Here is a 22,022-nt window from a genome sequence, read left to right as displayed (position 1 = left end):
GGAAACAAGATTAATCAGTAATATCAAATTTAGGACTGATATATTTCCTTAGGTAATACATTATTACTGAATGAGATTGGACACATTAAGAACTAATAACTAACAAATTTGAAAGATTTGCTAATTAATCACTAATCATAACATTAACGTGTCTGAGATGTGATCAATTATCCTTTTTTTAAAACTCTCAACGTGGTCATAAAATGCATTACTAATTACTCAAGTGTTACCTCACTCCAGTAGGTAACACTTGAGCAATTAGTAAAGCATTTTATGACTATTCAAAGTAATGATTACATCTTATAATTTGTCCTAGTTCTTAATGAGGCTAATCTCATTCAGTAATTACTGATTACCTAACTATCTTAGTCCTAAATTTGATATTACTTACTGATTAGTTAATCTTGTTTCCATATTAGTTAACATTTGTACTGCATTACTTATTAATGACGGATCATTATTCTAAAGTGTTAACATTAATTGAATCAGTGAAAGAACTATGCCACCTTTAAAAAAAAAGGCAACTGACCAATACTATACTTTAGCAACTGTTGCTTATCTACATATTATCTGGATATAGAAGTCCTGTGTCACTGGACAGTTTTAGTGTAAGGCTGGTGTTTGGTTCAGGTGTTGCTCATTTGTTCATCAATAGTCTGGTATAGCCCTCATGTTGCCATGTCTACACTGTAAAAGATAATTCCGTAAAAAAACGGATAATGTACTGGCAGAAAATTACCAGGACATTTTCTGTTAAATTACGGACAGTTCCTTCACCTCTAAAACGGAAAATTCTGTATATTAACAGTACATTTTCTGTACTATTAACGGATAATCCTTATACAGAAATTTCTATATTTATAGAAATTCTATAGCATATATTTTGGTGGCAAATAATTCAAGAACGATATATACAAATTGAACATGGTTTATTTTTGTACAAATTTTCTTGTAAACATTCTTAAATACATTCAATGGGTAAAGATATATATATATATATATATATATATATATATATATATATATATATATATATATATATATATATATATATATATATATATATGACAAATGAAACCATGTACAAAGCACCATTTAAAAGTGCTTGTATTGTGGAATACATTGAGACATTAAACAAACAAGAGACAGAATTAAAAAAAGAAAACATGAGAAGGTACTTGCACAATATTGGAGTTGCACCAAATAGCTCACAAAATTCTTTGAAAAAAAAACTTCATAAACTGTGAAAGTCAAGATTCAAAACATTTTCAAATGCAATACAATACAAATACAATACAGAAACAAACAAAACAAACAAATGGAATACGAATACAGGTCTGCTGCTTTTATCATTAAAAATAGCTTTAGACAGTCAATAGTAGAGTGGAATGTTAGTGTTGATGCCATTTTTCTGTAAGAGAACACCATATTCCTTAAAGGGTTAGTTCACCCAAAATTTTTAATTGTCATTAATTACTCACGCTCATGTTGTTCCACACCCCACAAGACTTCCATTCGTCTTCAGAACAAAAAGTAAGATCTTTTTGAGGAAATCTGAGAGATTTCTGTCCCTCCATTGACATCTTACGCAACTACCAATTTCAAGGTTCAGAAAGGTATACATAAATGTAATCCATGTGACTCCAGTGGTTTAACCTCAAATTTAAGAAGTGGCACAAATGTTTTGTGTGAAGAAGAAAAAAGAATTCAATTTTTTCTCACAAAATATAGATCGCTGCTGACCCAGCAGGGTGAGAACACAAGCCACTGAGATGCTCATGTGAATGTATAAAAAATTGTGACAAAAGACAATTTGGTTTTTTTTCCACACATCGCTTTTTTGGGGGGTTAAACCAATGAAAAGACATAGATTACACCGTGTTCTAACTACACGCAACACACGATAAACGATATTTTCCATGTCAATCAGAGTTTTTGTCCTAACCAGTGACACGAGACGATTCTATTTTAGAAACGGTTCCTATTTTTCTGCGACATTGCAGCTGGAACACTACTAAAAAAAAACTGTCAACTCATTGTGAACAAACAGGTGTATTCTTTGACAAAGATTGTTTCAGTCACTCAGTTGTTTAAATGGTGTAATATTTATGAATTTGATTATGTACTTATCAACTTCATTGTGACTAGGCTTGGGTATCGAGTATCGATTGGAACCGGGACTAGCTTTGCGATTTTCCCAGAATCGTTCAAAAGTTTAAATTTCGATTCCTAGTTTCGATTCACAGTCCGCCGACCGGAAGAAGAAACCGCTGTCTAAGTTACCAATTTGATCATTTCTAGCCCTATTCTTAACTACCTAATCGATTTCAAACTGCCAAATGTTAACTCGCTGAACACTGACAGCTGTAGCCTACTTCCCCACATTAGTTAAACATTTGTAAACTGTAACGTACACACGGCATGGTAAATGCATGTATTACTAGCACAGGTGTAAGCGTATATGGATTGTTATGCTAAACTGCGAACCGATACATTTTATGAGACGCTGTGTGAGTTGCCTTATTAACTCACAGCATCTCATAAAATGTATTCAGAGCAACAACCCTGACGTTAAACCTTAAAAACGTACTTATATGATGTTTTCTTATTCTTCGGTATCTTGCAAGTTGCAACCATATTCTCTCGTCCTCTGCTCGTCCGTTTGAAAAACTGCGCGCGATGCCGGCGAATGTAAAAAAAAATAAAAATCATGAAAACACATTTACACATGAGTGTAAACAACCTTATTTTGCCTATTTGACCTGATAGCCCATTTTAGCTGTGAAAATAGCAATTGATGGAGAAGGTCAGACTATTTCCTTCAGAAAGACCGTTGGTTAGCTAGCTCATTTAAAATATCCTAAAAAAAAATGGTTTAAAATAGATTTGATATTTATATTGTAGTTGAAAACAGCCCTGTGAGAAATTCATAGTAAAGTTCATAAAAAGTAAAAAGTTCATATAGAATTAAAATGGATCTAAACTTTTTTGACCCTGCCTCTTAAAAGAATCGGAATCGAGAATCGTTAGGAACCGGAATCGAAACAAGGAATCGGAATCGGAATCAGAATTGTTCAAATTCAAACGATACCCAACCCTAATTGTGACTGCTGTGCACTTGCCAAGAGAACCTGCCCACACACTGTTCTGATTGGCTTTTTGGTTTTTAATTGATTTTGTCGCTTTACAAGGTCACGATGCATTTGGTGTGGACAGAAAAACTGCTTGTTGCTAGAATCTTATCGCATTGCATTTGGTTAGGACACCGTGTTACTTTGATGATGTCTTTACTACCTTTCTGGAGCTTGAAAGTGGTAGTTGCGTAAGCTGTCAACAGAGGAAGAGAAAGCTCTCAGATTTCATTAAAAAGATCTTGATTTTTGTTCTGAATATGAACTACAGTCTTGCAGGTTTGGAACATCAGGAGGGCGAGTAATTAATGACATTATTTTCATTTTGGAGTGAACAACTTTCGTGAAAAATTAAGAGATTTGACAAAAGCTTAAACTTTACATGGGTTTTCAGTTGTTCATACAGGAACTTCAGCAGTCTTGGAGGAATGTGTAGACGTTTGGTTTCCTTCATTTCAGCCTTTTCGACCTTCGTTCAGGATTTCTGCACAGGAAAGTTGGATATTGAGAAAAAAAAAGTTTTTAGCTACACAAGAAATTAAATTAAGGAAATTGAACTACAAAGTATCATACAGACCAGGTTGAGATTGAAAAACAATCGTACAGTATTTTATGTTCGTTAAATTATCAACTGCCATCCCTAATTCTTTCAAATTCAAACACTGTATAAAATGCTAAGACTTCTGTTTCCAGTGGACTCCAATTGCATGTCATGTTAGCTTGTCTGCTCAACTATACCTTATAATATGTTTCATTATTTTCAATTATATAAACAGTAACACAACAACATGCTCTATAAAAAGTTTTCATAAAAAATGTGTTGCTTGCTTAGGCATGAACTCCAGGATAAGTGCCATTTTCTTTGGGTATTTTGTAGCTCACTGCCTCAATGGGGTAGGAGATGTGGTCAATAATAACTTCTTGAATGACAGCAATCCTGAATGCCCATCACCTTAAACAAATAAGATATTACAAAATGAAAAACATTACACGATCACTTCAGAAAACCGCTCCAAAAATAGTTGTTTAAATCTTCCCTATACAATGGTTTTCTACTGACCATATAAGCATAAAATCTTTGAAGGGGGTGATGTTCAGCAACCAACTTTTTCTATAAACATTTTTCCTCAGAATTAAAATTTAAATGTGTTTTGCCAATATTGAATACTCATAATGATAAAAAAAAAATATATACTAATAAAACAAAATACAAACCCATAAGGAGAATGCAGGGTGGTGCTTGGGATGCACAGTACATCAGCAAAGTCCTGTCAATAGATAAGAAAACAACAGAAACACTATGAAACAAACTAATGAGGAGGGAGCTGGTAAAGAATGACTAACGTTAACGTTACAGGCAGAAGTATAACACATGTTAAATGTAAATTAATCTTTCAAGGTCATTATTTGGGGTTTAAAGTCAAATAATATATGTAGTGTGTGTATAAAGACAAGACAATAAAAAGTCTAACCTAAACATAACATTAACATAACGTTACCTCATTTGGCAGAAAATGTGGTGTTATCCTTGATCCAGCTGTAACGTTACAGCATCTTCACACACAGTCTCTTCACGTTGTATCTTAATGCCTTTTAAATCAAGCAAGTCTTAAATGGCCTTTCCTTTTCTTGACGATTCATCTGGTAGGTTTTGTTTGAAGCCATTAATCTGCTCCAAAAACACGAGTAACGTTACAACACGTTATACTGGTTAACAGCGCTCGGCAGAAATAAACCGCATCACCGACAAAATAAAAGCCAATAAACCAGTTACAACGAGGACACTAACACATTCAATCAGGGGAACTTCCACGTGTGTGAACTAAATCTTTCAATGTGTGACGATATGCATAAAACGATAAACGCGACGGCTCCGACATTGCCTAACAAGCCGGGTGGCAACTAAATAACGTAACGTAAACAGCTTATTTGACATTTAGCAAAATATAATTTTCGGTTTTTACCACAGAGGTGTCAGAATGGCTTCCACACATCCGAAATCCGACTTTAAAAAGCAACTTTGGCCACGTCATTTGTGTGTGTAGCTGCTAATGGCGCTTGCGTCTCAAACTTTTCGCGCCGATCAGGTTCTAGTTCCCACAATGCAACGCGTAATTCAAAATACGGGTAAAAGTCCTGTAAAAGAAAAATACGGAAAATTCCTTCAAATTAATATGGTACATTGTACCGTATTTTTACGGAATTTTTTTACAGTGTAGCTTTGTCATCCTTGGATTCTGTAGTCCACTTTTGTGAGATTGATGTTCATGCCACGGCATGCTTTTCCAAGTTATGTTTATGTTTGTTTAAGTCATGTTTACTTCCAAGTCATCATTTTGTTTTATACACATTTTGAATCACGGAATAAACTGCACTTGGGTACAGAAAACTGACTCAACCAACTTTAGTGGAACAGTAACATTTAGATTTACATTCCACCGGAACTCGACTTGTGAACGCGCATACGGCCGTTTACAGAAGCCAGTGATCATAGTTCATAAAGTTTTAATTTATGGATATGTTTCTAAACCCATCGCTTCGTTTCAGAAGGCATTTATTAACCCACTGGAGTTGTATGGATTACTTATTATGATGGATGGATGGATGTGCTTTTTGAAGCTTCAAAAACTCGGGCACTATTCAATGCCATTACTGGGAAGAGCCAGGCAATTATTTATTATAACTCCAATTGTGTTCGGATAAAAGAAGAAAGTCATATCGTGTACCTTGGATGGCTTAAGGGTAAGTCAATTAGGGGATCATTTTCATTTTTGGGTGAACTATTCCTTTAATTACAGCCATGTAATGAAGAAAAATATTCCACCACTTTTTCCATTTTTTTTTTTTAAACTTGCAATATTATGGGAAATCCCAAAGTTTTCTAAACTTGTCACAATAACAAACAAGGGGCAGTAAAGGGCTCAATGCATCAAGTGCTCATTCTACAACACCATGTAGAAGTTCTGAGTAGAAAGTGCTTTTAAGATTGTTCATTGTTTGAATTTGTACATTCCATGCTGAGAACATTGAGAATAATCTCTCTCATGCCCACACACTCCGTTCTCCCCTCTCTAGGAATTATGTTCATTTGGTATCTTCGATTCGGATTTCGTGACCCATGTACAGTCTGTAATGCAGGTCAATGAGTCAAATGTGGGCTGAATACCACAGTCCCAGCAACCTTTAGCTCTAAAATATAGCTCCCTGGTGACTTCTTCCCTCTCCCAACAGCATGGGAAGCATGTGAAGCATGTGAAGCGACAAGCTGCACCAGAAGAGAGGAGGAACACTGATAAGAAAAGACACACTCAGGCGTATTTGAACATATGCACACTGAGTAGCACACAAATATGAGGCAGATGACAAGTGTACACTGTAAAAAAATGATTGTTGGTTTAACTTAAAAAAAGTAAGTTACTTGGTTGCCTTAAAAATTTGAGATAATTGAAATTAAACAATTGAGTTAATGCAATGAAGGAGATTGGTTTAATCAATAGAAACTCAAAATATTATGTTATCTGAAGTTGGTTTGACAAAAGATAAAAAGTTGTGATTACAAATAATGAAAATATTTTTTTACAGTGTAGAATGCACACATGAACACTCCCTCATACAGACAAACGTGATTCGTTTGCACTCAAACCTTGGTCTTGGTCACAGCATGTTCAATTTGGCCTCATTTTCATCTAAATGCAGGCTGTTGTGGCTTTCATTAGCATCAGAAAATGTCCCAGTACAAAATGTCTCACTAAAGATCTTCTTATCTAAATGTGAGAGACAAACAATTACTACCAATGTTTTATCAATTCACTTCATGTACCGTTCTAACCAGCTGGCTCAGATAAATCAAGAGGCTAAGTGAAATGGACTTTTATATCCAGGGTCCAAAATGACAAAGGTGAGTGAATTGAGAAAATTGAGAAACATGAGAAAATATGGGAAGTTGTATTTATACATATATCACAATATACACTCACCTAAAGGATTATTAGGAACACCATACTAATACTGTGTTTGACCCCCTTTCGCCTTCAGAACTGCCTTAATTCTACGTGGTATTGATTCAACGATGCTGAAAGCATTCTTTAGAAATGTTGGCCCATACTGAGAGGATAGCATCTTGCAGTTGATGGAGATTTGTGGGATGCACATCCAGGGCACGAAGCTCCCGTTCCACCACATCCCAAAGATGCTCTATTGGGTTGAGATCTGGTGACTGTGGGGGCCATTTTAGTACAGTGAACTCATTGTCATGTTCAAGAAACCAATTTGAAATTATTTGAGCTTTGTGACATGGTGCATTATCCTGCTGGAAGTAGCCATCAGAGGATGGGTACATGGTTGTCATAAAGGGATGGACATGGTCAGAAACAATGCTCAGGTAGGCCGTGGCATTTAAACGATGCCCAATTGGCACTAAGGGGCCTAAAGTGTGCCAAGAAAACATCCCCCACACCATTACACCACCACCACCAGCCTGCACAGTGGTAACAAGGCATGATGGATCCATGTTCTCGTTCTGTTTACGCCAAATTCGGACTCTACCATCTGAATGTCTCAACAGAAATCGAGACTCATCAGACCAGGCAACATTTTTCCAGTCTTCAACTGTCCAATTTTGGTGAGCTTGTGCAAATTGTAGCCTCTTTTTCCTATTTGTAGTGGAGATGAGTGGTACCCGGTGGGGTCTTCTGCTGTTGTAGCCTATCCGCCTCAAGGCTGTGCGTGTTGTGGCTTCACAAATGCTTTGCTGCATACCTCGGTTGTAATGAGTGGTTATTTCAGTCAAAGTTGCTCTTCTATCAGCTTGAATCAGTTCGGCCCATTCTCCTCTGACCTCTAGCATCAACAAGGCATTTTCGCCCACAGGACTGCCGCATACTGGATGTTTTTCCCTTTTCACACCATTCTTTGTAAACCCTAGAAATGGTTGTGCGTGAAAATCCCAGTAACTGAGCAGATTGTGAAATACTCAGACCGGCCCGTCTGGCACCAACAACCATGCCACGCTCAAAATTGCTTAAATCACCTTTCTTTCCCATTCTGACATTCAGTTTGGAGTTCAGGAGATTGTCTTGACCAGGACCACACCCCTAAATGCATTGAAGCAACTGCCATGTGATTGGTTGATTAGATAATTGCATAAATGAGAAATTGAACAGGTGTTCCTAATAAACCTTTAGGTGAGTGTATATCAGTTTTTTGAAAGAGGTCTCATGCTCAACAAGGCTGTATTTATTTGATCAGAAATACAGTATAAATATTGTGAAATATTATTATAAAGTAATTTTCTTTTGTAATATATTTGAAAATTACATTTATTCCTGTGATGTCAAAGCTGAATTTTCATCATCATTACTCCAGTCTTCAGTGTCATATGATCCCCCCACCCCACACACACACAACTAATGCTGTCACAATAAACCATGACTTTATAAAAACACAAACTCAGTGGGATGCACCTGCATTGAAGGCACACAAGTAGCAAAAAGCCACAATTGTTATGTGCTTTATTGTTCTGCAGATTAAGATTAAGCATCTCATTGCTCACGCAAGCTGCATCAGATAATTTATATGCTCATTCTCATTTTAGTGTCATTTCATAACTCTCTTCATTTCCTCTCTTTTAAACACCATACATGGATTTTAAACACACACTGGCTCTATTTCCCATGACACAGAAAACGTAACGGTTTCCAAACCAGGACAACAATTCCAGTAATCTGATGTTTTATCTAAGCAGTTATTTGGTAAAAACTTACCCCATGCAGGATGATCAAGCCATTTGTCTTGGCTTCTTTTCAAAATGTGTCAGACTGTTTTGTGAAGGGTCACGCTTCATAAATATGATAACACTGGCTGATGTCAAGAGTTGAGAAACAGCCTCGTCTTTATTTATTTAATCCATAATCTTCTATACTTTTTTTAAAATCTACACAAAAAGTCCTTACATTTCTAATATTATAAGTTGGAAAAATGATAAGCAATCAATGATATGAAACCAAACCAACACAACACACACACTGTAATGTGTGACACATCATGAGAAAAATCATATGACACTTAAAGGAGTGAATTCCAGTTAATGCAAAGTTATGGAGAGTTGTGGTTTTTCTTCTGAAAAAAAGGGGGAGGGGGTGCCCAGATGGGCATCATTCAGATTCTCAAATGCAACCAATTCCACTCCTCAGAGTCTGATTATTATAGATTTCAAAAGATGTGATGAACTCTTTGTCTGTGTGTGCGTATAATGACGTGTTTTACAATGTAAACATGGTTTACGAGAAGACTGTGACTGAAAGTTTTCTGTTATGGGTAGGTTTAGGGTTAGGGGATAGACTATATACAGTTTGTGCAGTATAAAAATCATTTTGTGATGAATGTGTGTGTGTGTGCGCTTGTGTGTCAGTTAACGTTTTTTTCAGTTCCTTTTTTACCCTTTCGCTGTATTGCGTCTTTGAAGGGGTGTTTACAAAGACAGCTCTTCCAATACACTAACATGACTGTGACTTGTAGAGGAAGTGGTCACATCAGGTCTCACCCAGGGTGACAGCAAAACAGGACGTGATCTAAATTGTTTCAGAGATGTAGCTCATAATGCTCATATTTTATCTTTGCATCTTCCTGGGTGTTTTAGTTGCATCATAGTCACGTCAGATGATTTACACTATTTTCAAATTTCTGTATTTAGAGGGAATTTACTGTAGGCTATTGATCAGAAATTCAATCACAGTCATACGCATGCGTACTTTAGTCAAGCAGCATAAAGATAGTGTTCTAAAAGTCCACTAAACAAAACTGTTCCAAAATTCGCAAACAGACTGAAAACCACACGACAGACAGAGTACAAACAGACACACACACTTGTTTCCCTAGTTCTTCCTTCCTCTTCGGTTCCCTGACCAAATTGTTTTTTTTTTCACACCCTTTCCTTTAGTCAGGAATCAATAAACATGTTGCATTTCACATGGTTACAATTCTCATTAAGTGAAGAGATGTGGTGTGCCACAGTGCGAGTATATTTGGACCATCTATAAATATTATAAAACAAATAATGCTAGCAGAAAGAGATGCTCAGTCAAAAGTCATTCTTACAGCGACTCCTTTATATTTCTACATTTTCCAAGTAGGCCTGTCTCTTTTTAGATGTCTCTGACACATAAAATTTTTGGAGCTCTACTATAAGGGAGGCGTCCAGAATGTGGAGTGCTGGGTGTCTTTCTTAGAGGATTGAGAAACACCAGATTTATATAACCCTTCCTCATTTAGGACTTTTGAATTACTGAGTGCAAATGAAAGAATTCCTTTAATGACTGTTAAAGGTAATTTATAGTCATGACTTCATGTCCTACCTGCTTGTCAACATATGTTTTCCAAACCTCTGCACCAGTGCTTAATTTGTAAATAAATAATTGCCAGATCAAAACCAGCAATTAAAAGGCACTGTGACCGACACTGACCATACAATTTAAGTTTTCCCGAAACATACAATGACATCACTAAACTGTAAAAGCATAATTCACAAGTTTCTGCACAGCCCTAACTACAGCCTAGTGTATTATTCTGTCACGTATAGCTACGTTGAGATCAAAAATCATTCAGTTCATCTGTGATATTCTCTCATGGACAACATCATTGCCTTTTCCTTTACATCGATTTCTGATTCTGACTGATCTAACTCCAGTTGTTCATGTCTCCTGCTATCCTGATTATTATAAAGTTTCATCTTCGGGATCTCTTTTGATCAGAAACACTTCCAGCTTTACTCGTGGATATGGAAAATGAAAATATGCTAGGCAGTCTTTTTGACATTTTGGTGATTTTAACTTATTTATATTAGAATAATTCATCAGGTATATGCTACACTCTCTCCAAACTTGATGCTACTCTCCAAATGTTACACTTTCCTGCGTGCAAAACAATAAGCATTAAGCACCAACCAATGATAGTGATTTTGAACTTAAAGGGATACTCCACTTTTTTTGGAAATAGGCTCATTTTACAACTCCCCCAGAGTTTTTTTCCCCCAGACAGTTTTACCGTTTTCGAATCCATTCAGCCGAACTCCGGGTCTGGCGGTACCACTTTTAGCATAGCTTAGCATAGATCATTGAATCGGACAGGACCATTAGCATCTCTCTCAAAAAAATGACCAAAGAGTTTCGATATTCTTCCTATTTAAAACTTGACTCTTCTGTAGTTACATCGTGTACTAAGACCGACGGAAAATGAAAAGTTCAGATTTTCTAGGCTGATATGGCTAGGAATTATACTCTCATTCCTGCGTAATAATTCAGGCGCTGCGTCATATCATTACGCCTGCTGCACTCATGGTACGGCAGCAAAGTTTCTTGATTATTACGCAGGAATGAGAGTATAGTTCCTAGCCATATCAGCCTATAAAATCGCAACTTTTCATTTTCCGTCGGTCTTAGTACACGATGTAACTGCAGAAGAGTCAAGTTTTAAATAGGAAAAATATCGAAACTCTTTGGTCATTTTTTTGAGAGAGATGCTAATGGTCCTGTCCGATTCAATGATCTATGCTAAGCTATGCTAAAAGTGGTACCGCCAGACCCAGAGATCGGCTGAATGGATTCGAAAACGGTAAAACTCAACTGTTTAACTCTGGGGGAGTTGTAAAATGAGCCTATTTCCAAAAAAAGTGGAGTATCCCTTTAAGAAAGCTGATCAAATATATATTTGCTGAGGGCCAATAGCAAAACATAACCTCCAAATAGGCTACATTTGTATTAACCCGCGCTCGCTCTGTCTCTCACGATGCGTGCACCCTGGCGCGAAGTGAGCGTTTTCAATTAATTCCTACGGAAGCTCAGCTTTACGCTCACGCACGAGAACTGAACTGTACGCACGCACCATGTAATGCACTTGTTTATGCCGGATCGTTTAAAAACAATGCCGGAACGCAAAAATCCAAAATCTGACATTTACCGGAATAGGATCGGGCTCAAATTAAGCACTGCTCTGCGCACCCTGCTCACACAGACATCACATGTCATCAGCGCATTCCTTAAGGCTATGCAGAGTTGTAGACAGACAGTCACCGAGAACCGCAAACAAACAGCAGTTGCCTTTTACAGTTCCTCCTGAACCAAAACAACAAGCTCATGCTGCTTTTACACCGTGTCATAACCATAATTACGAGATGGCATACCCGTGACATTCTACCAGGAGCTGTTCATGTCCTCAAACTCAGATTTATGCATTTCTATGTGAACACTATCAATGCCGAAATGAATCTGCAGCAGTCAGGAGGTACAAGAAAGAGCTGTTTACGTTCATTATTATTGTAATGTTTTGTGCTTTGAGACATGAGGTAATTTAACGCCATCTCTTGTGACGCTTTGCAGAATCTGCTGTGTTGAAGGAGGCGTGGCTTTGGAGAAAGCGCTCTGAAGGGAGGGTAAGGTCTTATGTTTACAAAGCTAGCTTGCTATTGCTAACCTCTCCGAAAGTGCCAACCCTACCTTTAACGTTGATGAGTTACAAGATTTTTAAGGGAGAAAGACAAAAGCCAGAGACCGTGGGCAAAGATGAACTCTAAAAGCTTTTATGGAAATATTGAGTGCTGATGGAATAGTGGTTTAAGACCCTTTTAGACAAACTACATCATATGTACGGGAAAAGACAATCCATCACCACAAAGAAAATATTCAAAATTTGCTTTTAGAGGTCATCAAACAGATAACTTTATTTTTTTTACACTGACTCATGTCTGCTCATTTTCTAGGAAAGCATAATAACGTTCAACATTAAAGTAAATACCCATCATTCTCTCGTCTTTCATTTGAATGACTTTTAATTACTGCTTATTGACTTTGGTCACAGAAGCATTGAAAATGTAATACAGCCACTTAGTCAGCTGCACCACCCTTCCAAACACAGACAGCTCAATCAACAAAAGCTGTAGTTCAAGAGGCTTTATGTTTCATTAACTGCAGATTAAACATCTATCGTACTAGTGGACTGAGCAGGAAGTTATGCTGAGAAGGTTAAATACATGATGTGTGATGGAGGGTCATCGAACGTCTCAGACAATAAGTAAATACAAAATAGACGTTCTGAAAATACTGCTTCGTGTTGTGAGAGTTGGATTCAATACCTGCACAGAAAATCTATTAGAGTGATGCTCATATACCATTTGAAGTCATCCCCATTTGCCCAGTTTTGCCTATGAGAAACCTGTTTCCACGTAAGAGTTAAAAAAAAGTAACTGGGACCTTATTTCTCATAATTGCACCTTTAAATCTGACAAATGTGACTTTATATGTAAGTTGCAACTTTACTCTTACTGTAAATGAGATTTTATCTCACAATTGTGACTATTTCTTGTAATTGTGACTTTATTTCTCGTAAATTTGACTTTATATCTCAATTGCGACTTGTCTCATAATTGCAATTTTAACTTATAATTTTTTTTATTTCTCATAATTGCAATTTGAACTTTGTCACAATTTTTTTTGATTTCATATCTTAACGCAATGTGACGTTCATTGTGAATCACTACCAGAACTAAAAAGAAGTGCTCTTTGAACACAACCTACCCAGTGATGAACGTCTGCTCTTTGTTCAGACTGAATGTGAGATGTTTAACCATATAGATGAGGGTTTCTTGATATGAGGTAGTGATTGGTGATCACAAATTTATTGTTACAAGTTAACTGGTTCATGACATTGCTGAGAACTATAATTGGCCGCACACTTCCTTTGTACAGCTCAGCTAGCAATAACACCAAAAAGCGAAAAGACACCAAAAGTGCAAACCTCTAAACCACAATGTTCTCTGTTCTCATACATACTCCAATGTTGTTGCTGGTGCATGCATGGCTTTCAAAAACATTGCGTCTGTTGTAGCTTAAGCAGACACCAGACGTCAGTAAGCACAAGGCATATACCACAAGATGACGGAAGCAAACAAATCCAGAAATATCTGGTTGAATGACATTTCAAAAGCTGTGCATTCTGTGAGTCATTGTCAGAAAACCTTGGAGAACTGCCTAGGACAGGTCATATGCAAAAAAAAAAAAAAAAAAGTGAATAGAAAGTGCAATGGCTAAACAAAGTTACAATGAGAAAATTACGGTAAAAAAGAAATCTGATTGTAAAAACCAACAAAAAAAATCCTTCTGACCACACTTGATTTGTTAATTTGACTTTTTTGCACAACAAGTGTATAAATCTCATTGTCAGTGATTAAAGTTTTAGTAAAGTAACATAAAATGGATAGCATATATGTTGTCAACTCCCACCTTTTATGTATGTTATGCATAAATTATACAGTACTGTACTTAAACTCAGGGCCAGAACTCAACATTGAAGGCAGCATGTAAACCTTGATAATTTAAAGATATTTTGTGCACTTTCCATGTGCTGTTTTATTTCTTCCTCAAGGATGGATTAGGGCATGGAAGGTGGATGGTGGATTGGGGCTTTGGAGCGGCTGTCATCACAACACTGTCATAAGTGGCTGTATTACATTTTCAGTGCTGTCAATAGCAGTAAATATGAATATACTTATATTATCATCCTTATATACAAAATTTTTTGGAGGAAAATGTGCTAACAAAATGTGCTATCCATTTTAACACATGTATTATAATGTCACACGTCATAATAGATATTTTTTGCTGTCAGGATGTGCTGCCTTTGTAATTCTCTTAAAGACGGCTTAAGGAGCAAACACATTCTTTATCAGAAAAACAGAACAGCTTAAATCCACATGTAGATTTGCATGTAGGTCTGATTTTCAGAAGAAAGAAACAAAGAAACGAAGAAAGGGCAATGAGTGTAAATTGTGTAGATAAATATTAGCCAAGTCGTTTTTTTATGCGGAGACATATGTGTGTAAACTTGCAGTGACAGGAGGCTGCAAGACTGCGCTCTAAAGCTCGGGGGCGGAGTTGGCAGAAAGCTCTCGGGGAAGAACTTGTGAGTCAGTTTAGTTGAGACTCAGGGCAACTGTGGACTACACACCTCTCACGAGCAAAAACACAGGACTGAATTTGTGGAAGATCGCATGTGTACCGGACTCAGGCGAGTCAAAATGTATCCTAATCCGAGACGCGCTTTGGATATTTTGGAGACGCGTAACAGCGCATGAAACATACGCGTGGAAAGTATGATCGTGGGATCTTTGACATAGATTGGGGAAGTCAGCATTTCACGTCATGCGTCTTGAGCGCGTGTTAAGTGACCGATCTGATTTGAACATATACCTGCATGTGAGAAACAACTCGGTGAAGATGGACCCTACCATCCCGGTCATTATGTTTATATTTGGCGTGGTCGGGAACATTATTGCTATCGTAGTGCTTCAAAAGTCACGGAAAGAGCAAAAGGAGACCACTTTTTACACCTTGGTGTGTGGACTTGCCGTAACTGACCTTTTGGGCACGCTGCTCGCGAGCCCAGTCACCATTGCCACCTATGTGAAGGGCACGTGGCCCGGTGGGGATCCGCTGTGTCAGTATTCCGGGTTTATTTTACTCTTCTTCTCTTTGGCAGGTCTCAGTATTATCTGTGCCATGTCCGTCGAGAGGTACCTCGCCATCAATCATGCCTATTTCTACAACCACTACGTGGACCAGCGGGTGGCAGGCTTGACGCTCGCGGGAATCTATGTGTCCAATGCGCTCTTCTGCGCTCTTCCCAGCATGGGGCTGGGATCCGTGGCGCGCCAGGATCCAGGAACCTGGTGCTTCATCGACTGGCATAAAAACGACAGCTCGAACGCCACTTTCTCCTACATGTACGCGGGCTTCAGCTCCGTCCTCATCCTCGCCACTGTCATTTGTAACGTGTTGGTGTGCGCGGCTCTCATCATGATGCACAAGCGCTTCGTGCGCAGGACCTCGCTGGGGACAGACCAGGCGCGTGTCGCGGAGATGAGGCGCAGGCGGAGTTTCGCGCGTCTGGCTGGTGCGGAGATCCAGATGGTCATTGTTCTCATAGCCACGTCGGTTGTCGTGCTCATCTGCTCCATTCCTTTAGTGGTAAGAGAGATTTGATGGCTTTTGGGAAATGACAGCGTAGGCTACTTTGATTAAGAGCGTGTTGCACAATATGTGTTAACGTGGGATACCCGACTGAAAACAACAAAAACTTAAACTAGGCTAAGATGATTTGCTGGTCTTAGCTCATTTTAAACTGGTTTCCCCGTTAAAAGTCCATGCAATCACAAAATTGTGTTTTACAATTACTATACATTAAAATTGCAGTGTAAAATTACAAGTGAAAAGTATTAATTACATTATAATATACTGGAAAATGTATATTATATTTAGCTAGGCACTATATAGACTATAATATATAGATGTTTTTCTATAAATGAAAAATATGAAAACAAATATATGAATATGAATCTTATCCCAACTTATAAATGGGATACTAATTTACTGTGTAAACCAACCTTCATTTTCTTAAAATTGTAAAAGCTTTTTTTATTTATTCCTTTCCTATTTTTGGCCTTGCATTGTACCACCTGCATCATTGTCAGTGCATTGTACAGAAACAGACACGTTTTAATTTCTTAACATTATATAATACATATTAACATTATATAAATTAATGACATATGTAGTTAGGATTTATAAAATATAGTCAGACAAATGCTATCCCATAATGAATGTTTTTTAAATGTTCATCTTTTCGTGTATTTCACTCTAAAAAATTGTATTTAAACCAACAGTTGGGTTTGTCCATATTGACCCAACCATGGGTTGAAACGACCCTGCATTTTTTAGAGTGACTTAGATTGAAAAACCCATAAAGTTTGTCACACACACTCTAAATAACTTAAGTGTAGGAGCCATCTATTGATTGTTATCCATTTACATTCACCACATGGCTATCTCTATGATCTGTACCCTGATGATTTTATGTGTTGACTCATAGTGGAAAGCTAGCATCTAGTATCTGATATCAGTGCTCATAACATGATTGTGTTTGGTGTCGGAAATCAATGTAGGGTGACTATAGATAAAGAAGTAAACAGATAATGTCTTGTTTCCTGTCTAGGTGCAGGTGTTTGTGAACCAGATGTATCCCACATCAGGAAGGACAGCAGCAGACCTAAAGGCCATCCGAATTGCCTCTGTCAACCCCATTCTAGACCCCTGGATCTACATCCTGCTGAGAAAGACGGTTGTGCAGAAGATTCTTGAAAAGATCAAGTGCCTCTTTTGCCGTATCGGTGGACGTAGTCACGGGAGGAGCCCTACGGAGTTCAACTGCAGTAATGGTGTCCACAGCTCATCGTTTGTCTCTCGTGATTTGCCGTCGCTGGTTCTGCCCGAGCAGCCGGAGGTGATCAGCACGTCACAGACATATTTGTATCCCCTGGACGCGGGACAGGGGATGGGCTGCTGTGGTGACTCTGTGCAGAGCAGGACGTGTTCAACTTCAACCGAGCAAACCCTTCTCTCAGCTGACTCTCAGGTGGTAGACCTCAGCAGCGGAGAAAATAGAACAGAAACGAGCACGGACTTTGCGAACACACATTCGTGCACGCACTCCACCCCAAATGAAGCGCAGTGTTCCAAGCACCAGCCGCTGCAAGTCACCTTCACAGACGAGACTTCGAGCTTAGAAGAGAGAAGCATATGAAACATGCTGAAAGTGAGCCTGGAAAACTCGCTGAGTTCAGCAAGAGCAAAATGTCAGGAGGGGGAATACATTTCAGGAATCAGAACTACTCGGACCGAATCGAAAGAAAAAAATCCTAAAAACTCATGAGAGTAAAATGATAGGATAATTGCGAGAAAAAACACCAATCAGAGTTATAAACAGTAAGTGAAAAGAGAGATGGTTACTGAAGTAGGAAATAGAATGTTGCTACATGATGGGGTTCTGGAAAGGGTGAAAGAGCAGAAGAGGATGGAGAGGCAAACTGGCTTCCTTTTCCGGTAACTGTTTTGTTGAGCAACAGGTTATCCTGCATAATCTAGACAACGAGGCGAATGACAGAGCTCATTTAATGTGTCTATATTGTAAGTTCTTAGTAAGGCTATTCGTTTTTGACTAGATAAAATTGACTGACTGATTTGACCCAGGGAGAGGGGATTTTTTTTCCGACTCGTGATTAGATCGGAAGGATATACAGACCTTATGGGTTGTACAAGCGATCCAATATCTGCTGCCCTACTTCAAATTCCCTTTTTCAGACATTCCTCATTAGGTCACAAGTTCAAGTAACCAGAGTGCCTTGTTAGCTTTTCTCATGCTGGAACTCGTGGTTTAAAAATGTCCTTTTTCTTATGTTAAGGTGACCAGAATACTTTATTTCCACTGATGCATAAAAAAAATAAAACTGTCACCTATTTCAAAACTTATACAAGATGTAGCTAGGCATAACTGTGCAATTTTTAAGGAATTTCCATAATATATACAATATTCTGTGAATTAATCAAGCAATTTCATATGTTTAATGACAGTAATACCGTCACAAAATATATCAGTACCGAAAACACATAATATAATGTAAGAGCACATGATACACAGCATATCATTGTCAAGAACGTTTAGGAGGTGAAATTGTAAAAGCTATTAAGATGTTGAATGTCTTTTGAGGTCATACGTTTTGCACTTTTAAATCCTTGTAACCACTGAAAAAATTCAAACTGTCAAAATCGATCACTAAGGTCTTGATCAGTCAGTGGCCGTCAAGGAGGAACTGTTGAGTTCATCTGTACATATTTGTGATGTTAAAATGTGAACAGCTTCTTATTGTAATGCTCCTATTTATTTGAGTTGTTTTGGACAATCTGTGGACTGTAGTTATTTCTTCTCTGTGAGAAGGTCAGGTTTGACAGTTCTACCCATGTTGAAGCAGTTGTATGGTTTTTGTTTCATTTCACATTTCATGTATCAAAACAGTATGAGACATGATTTAAACTACGCAAGCACCATCCTCTGCTGCATGTATATAAATGATTCAACATTACTCTGTATGTTTTCACCATTTCATTTACACATTTTCAAACACATGCATTTCAAACCTTGTCTTGCTTATTACCCTCAATGTGACCCTTCAGAATGTGGAATTGCCAGCTATTTTATGCTGAAATAAACTATCAACAAATAGAAAATTGAAAACAAAAACAAAATTTGTTGTTGCACTCCTCAATATTAATATAAGCATAGCAGCATTAAAATAATTGAACGATCCCAGTCCTTCAAGTATTACAAATGAATTTATATATATCAGACTATCATAATTAACAGTGGATCCATTTGCAAATTGTAAATAATTACTAACGAGAATAGTCCAGACTTTAGTCCATACTAAAAAACATGATCAGTATTCATCAGAGATGTGCACTCTCATCCTATTCTGCAGGTCACTGGATCTGTATGTGGAAAAATACAGATGACCCATAATGACCCAGAATATATTTTCAAATGTAATGTTTCCAGTGTGTCAGCAATCCTTGTGTCTGCTTTGTTAAAAAGGGCCAGAGCTCATTATCTTTAAAAAAATCATTTTAATAAATGACTGGTCATTAAGTCATATTATACCTCGTAAATTTTATGCATTTATTCTTGCATTTACATCCTTAAATATATAAACTCTGGCATTCCTTTTGATTTGTGGGTCAAACGAAATCAGTCCCGTGAATCACTAGGGTATCATCATGATCCTTACACGATGATCAATGCAGAGGGACAGATCTGGAGACCTTCACCGACTGTAGACATCCCATAATTCCATTAGATCATGAAGGGAAATCAGTTCAACTCTCCACTGCAAGTATTCTCAGCATGAAACACGCATTTGTGCACTTGCAATGACGTACAAATTCCCACCTGTCCTGGGACCTATACGTATAAGTAAATAAGAACTGACAAAAGCAATCTTTCACTGCAGTCCTACCGCAGCACAGTCCATATGATTCATCAGTTCCAGGCACCTCCCTAAACCATCATTAGCGAATACGTTAGTGTCCTCATTTATTCGAATGAAGCATCAATTAGCAGAGGATTAGCGGGAGGCAGAAGGATGCTGGAAGCTTCCGCCAGGTCCCACAGGTGCCAAATAAAAAGCATTAGAGACATAAATCCCTCGGTTTGCAGCCCACGCACACAGCTGGACAGTATCAATGCAGATATGAATGCCTATGAATGATGGGGTTAGTGCCAGTAACAGACAATCATCAACATAAAAATGCAAGGCTGTGCGAGTTTGACCATTGCACATGTCTTTTGCAGCATCATGCAGTACTCGCGTTAAAAGCGTTTTACATTTGTTTCACTGACCTGCGCTTCGTGTTTAACCGCAAAAATAAGAAAGAAGCATTTTTACATTCCACTGCGCTGCTTTTCCATTGTCTCTTAGACCAGTGCTTCTCAAACCTGTCCTGGGGATGCCCCACCACTGCACATTTTGTATGTCTCCATCTAACACACCTAATTCAACTCATCAGCTCATTCGTAGAGGCCACAACTTATTGCCTGCTACAGACGATTTCAAGTGCAGAGGTGTTGTGCGTGCTATGTGAACATAAGGTTATTGTAGTTCTAGACTAAATGTGAGCATACATTTACTCATTTACTTCTCCTGTGTCCTATTCTTCTGTGTTCCAGAATAGCAGCAGAGCGGAAAGGCTTGTTTGTTTGAACTGCGCCCTCCACCGTACAGGCGTAAATTTGCATTTCCTTCAGCCTGAGGCTTATTCATTTCACTTTTGGTGTGAAAGGGCCTTTAAATGTGCCAGAAGTAGAACTTTTTTGTTGTTATAAAAGCAGACAAACAGCCCAGCCTAGATGAGAAAAAGTAACGCAAAAGTAACTTAATGCATTACTTTCCATAGAAAGTAACTAAATAACGCAGTTAGTTACTTACTTTTTTAGGGAGTAACGGAATATTGTAACGCATTACTTTTAAAGGTAACTTTTCCCAACACTTGTCATGGCTACGGAAAAGAAGCTAATTTGGCATGACAATCTTACAAATGGAGCTTGAGGTAACCATGTCGCGTTGATAAATATGCCATTTCATGTTGCATTTTTATTAGCTAGTCAGTAGACGTAGGTCGTAGCAGCAAACACACTGTGAGATGATCGTGCTAAATTTCTGACACTGTCTGAACATTATCGCAGACTATCTTTGGTCGCAAGACAGTGACAACGGCCATCTTGAACCTCTCTCGTTGTGTGATTAAAGGAGCCACGACCACAGAAATCGGCACGATTGGTCATCTTTCATCTGGGAGAGCCTGATACCAGGCATAAAATAGGTGTGTCTGAGAGACATTCAAAATATGGAGGTGGTGGTGGTGGGGCTTTCCGTGTGAATGACCCCTTCTGGATCAAAACCTGTTGCACAATATTTTACCAAAAAATGACCTGAGGCCATTTAACGAACAATTTTTGGGGGATTTAAAAACATGAGACGGAGGGCAGTCAATGAAAAAAATAATATTTTAAACAATTTCAGAACGTGCAAGAATCTGGAAAAGATGCGAGCGGAATGGCTAAACATGTCCATGGCATGTTTCCACGGAAAACCAATGGAAAAGTGTAATGCAAAAATGCATTCTGTGTAAATTGACTTTATTTGGAGTTTAAAAACGAGTAAAAAAAAAAACCTATGTGAGGTCAAGAGGTGCATTTTTAAAAGCTGAACCTCTTTTAACTTGAGTGCTGCAGTTTTGTCATGTGCAAGTCGAAGCGGAACAGTCAAACATGTCTGTCTAGCATGTTTACATGACAAGAACAATGGAAAAGCAGCGCATTGGTATGCAAAACGCACTCTGATCTGTGTGAATAACCCAGGCCTTAGACAGGAACGGGTTACGTAAAGATTATAAGAATTTCACCACCAAAAAAATAAATAAATAAAAAATGAATTATTATAATAAAGCACATTAACTA

At 37.9% G+C, this 22,022-nt stretch overlaps 1 protein-coding gene and 1 long non-coding RNA gene across 2 annotated transcripts; one reads left to right on the top strand and one right to left on the bottom strand.

Moving 5' to 3' along the window:
• Positions 1-3,402: 3,402 nt before the first annotated feature.
• On the bottom strand, positions 3,403-9,946 carry LOC311293646. The gene is made up of 3 exons (XR_014627953.1): positions 4,631-9,946; positions 4,347-4,399; positions 3,403-4,083 (listed from the first exon to the last, which is right to left on the bottom strand). It is a non-coding gene; the product is annotated as an uncharacterized lncRNA (long non-coding RNA).
• Positions 9,947-15,087: 5,141 nt separating this feature from the next.
• ptger4b (prostaglandin E receptor 4 (subtype EP4) b) lies at positions 15,088-19,092 on the top strand. The gene is made up of 2 exons (XM_084414364.1): positions 15,088-16,144; positions 17,169-19,092. The coding sequence occupies exons 1-2, from the start codon at positions 15,320-15,322 to the stop codon at positions 17,754-17,756; spliced, it is 1,413 nt and encodes a 470-aa protein (XP_084270490.1). The 5' UTR covers positions 15,088-15,319; the 3' UTR covers positions 17,757-19,092.
• Positions 19,093-22,022: the final 2,930 nt, after the last annotated feature.

This window comes from Rutilus rutilus (genome assembly GCF_951802725.1).
Source record: "Rutilus rutilus genome assembly, chromosome: 7".
NCBI classification, from domain to species: Eukaryota; Metazoa; Chordata; class Actinopteri; order Cypriniformes; family Leuciscidae; genus Rutilus; species Rutilus rutilus.
The sequence above is the reverse complement of the archived record's forward strand: the minus strand, read 5'-3'. Positions and strand labels throughout refer to the sequence as shown.

Bases quoted from the DNA above. Each gene is read 5' to 3' on its own strand.
- ptger4b (XM_084414364.1), top strand. From the start codon at position 15,320: ATGCGTCTTGAGCGCGTGTTAAGTGACCGATCTGATTTGAACATATAC. The intron at 16,145-17,168 runs GTAAGAGAGATT...TTTCCTGTCTAG, and splicing joins TCTGCTCCATTCCTTTAGTG to GTGCAGGTGTTTGTGAACCA.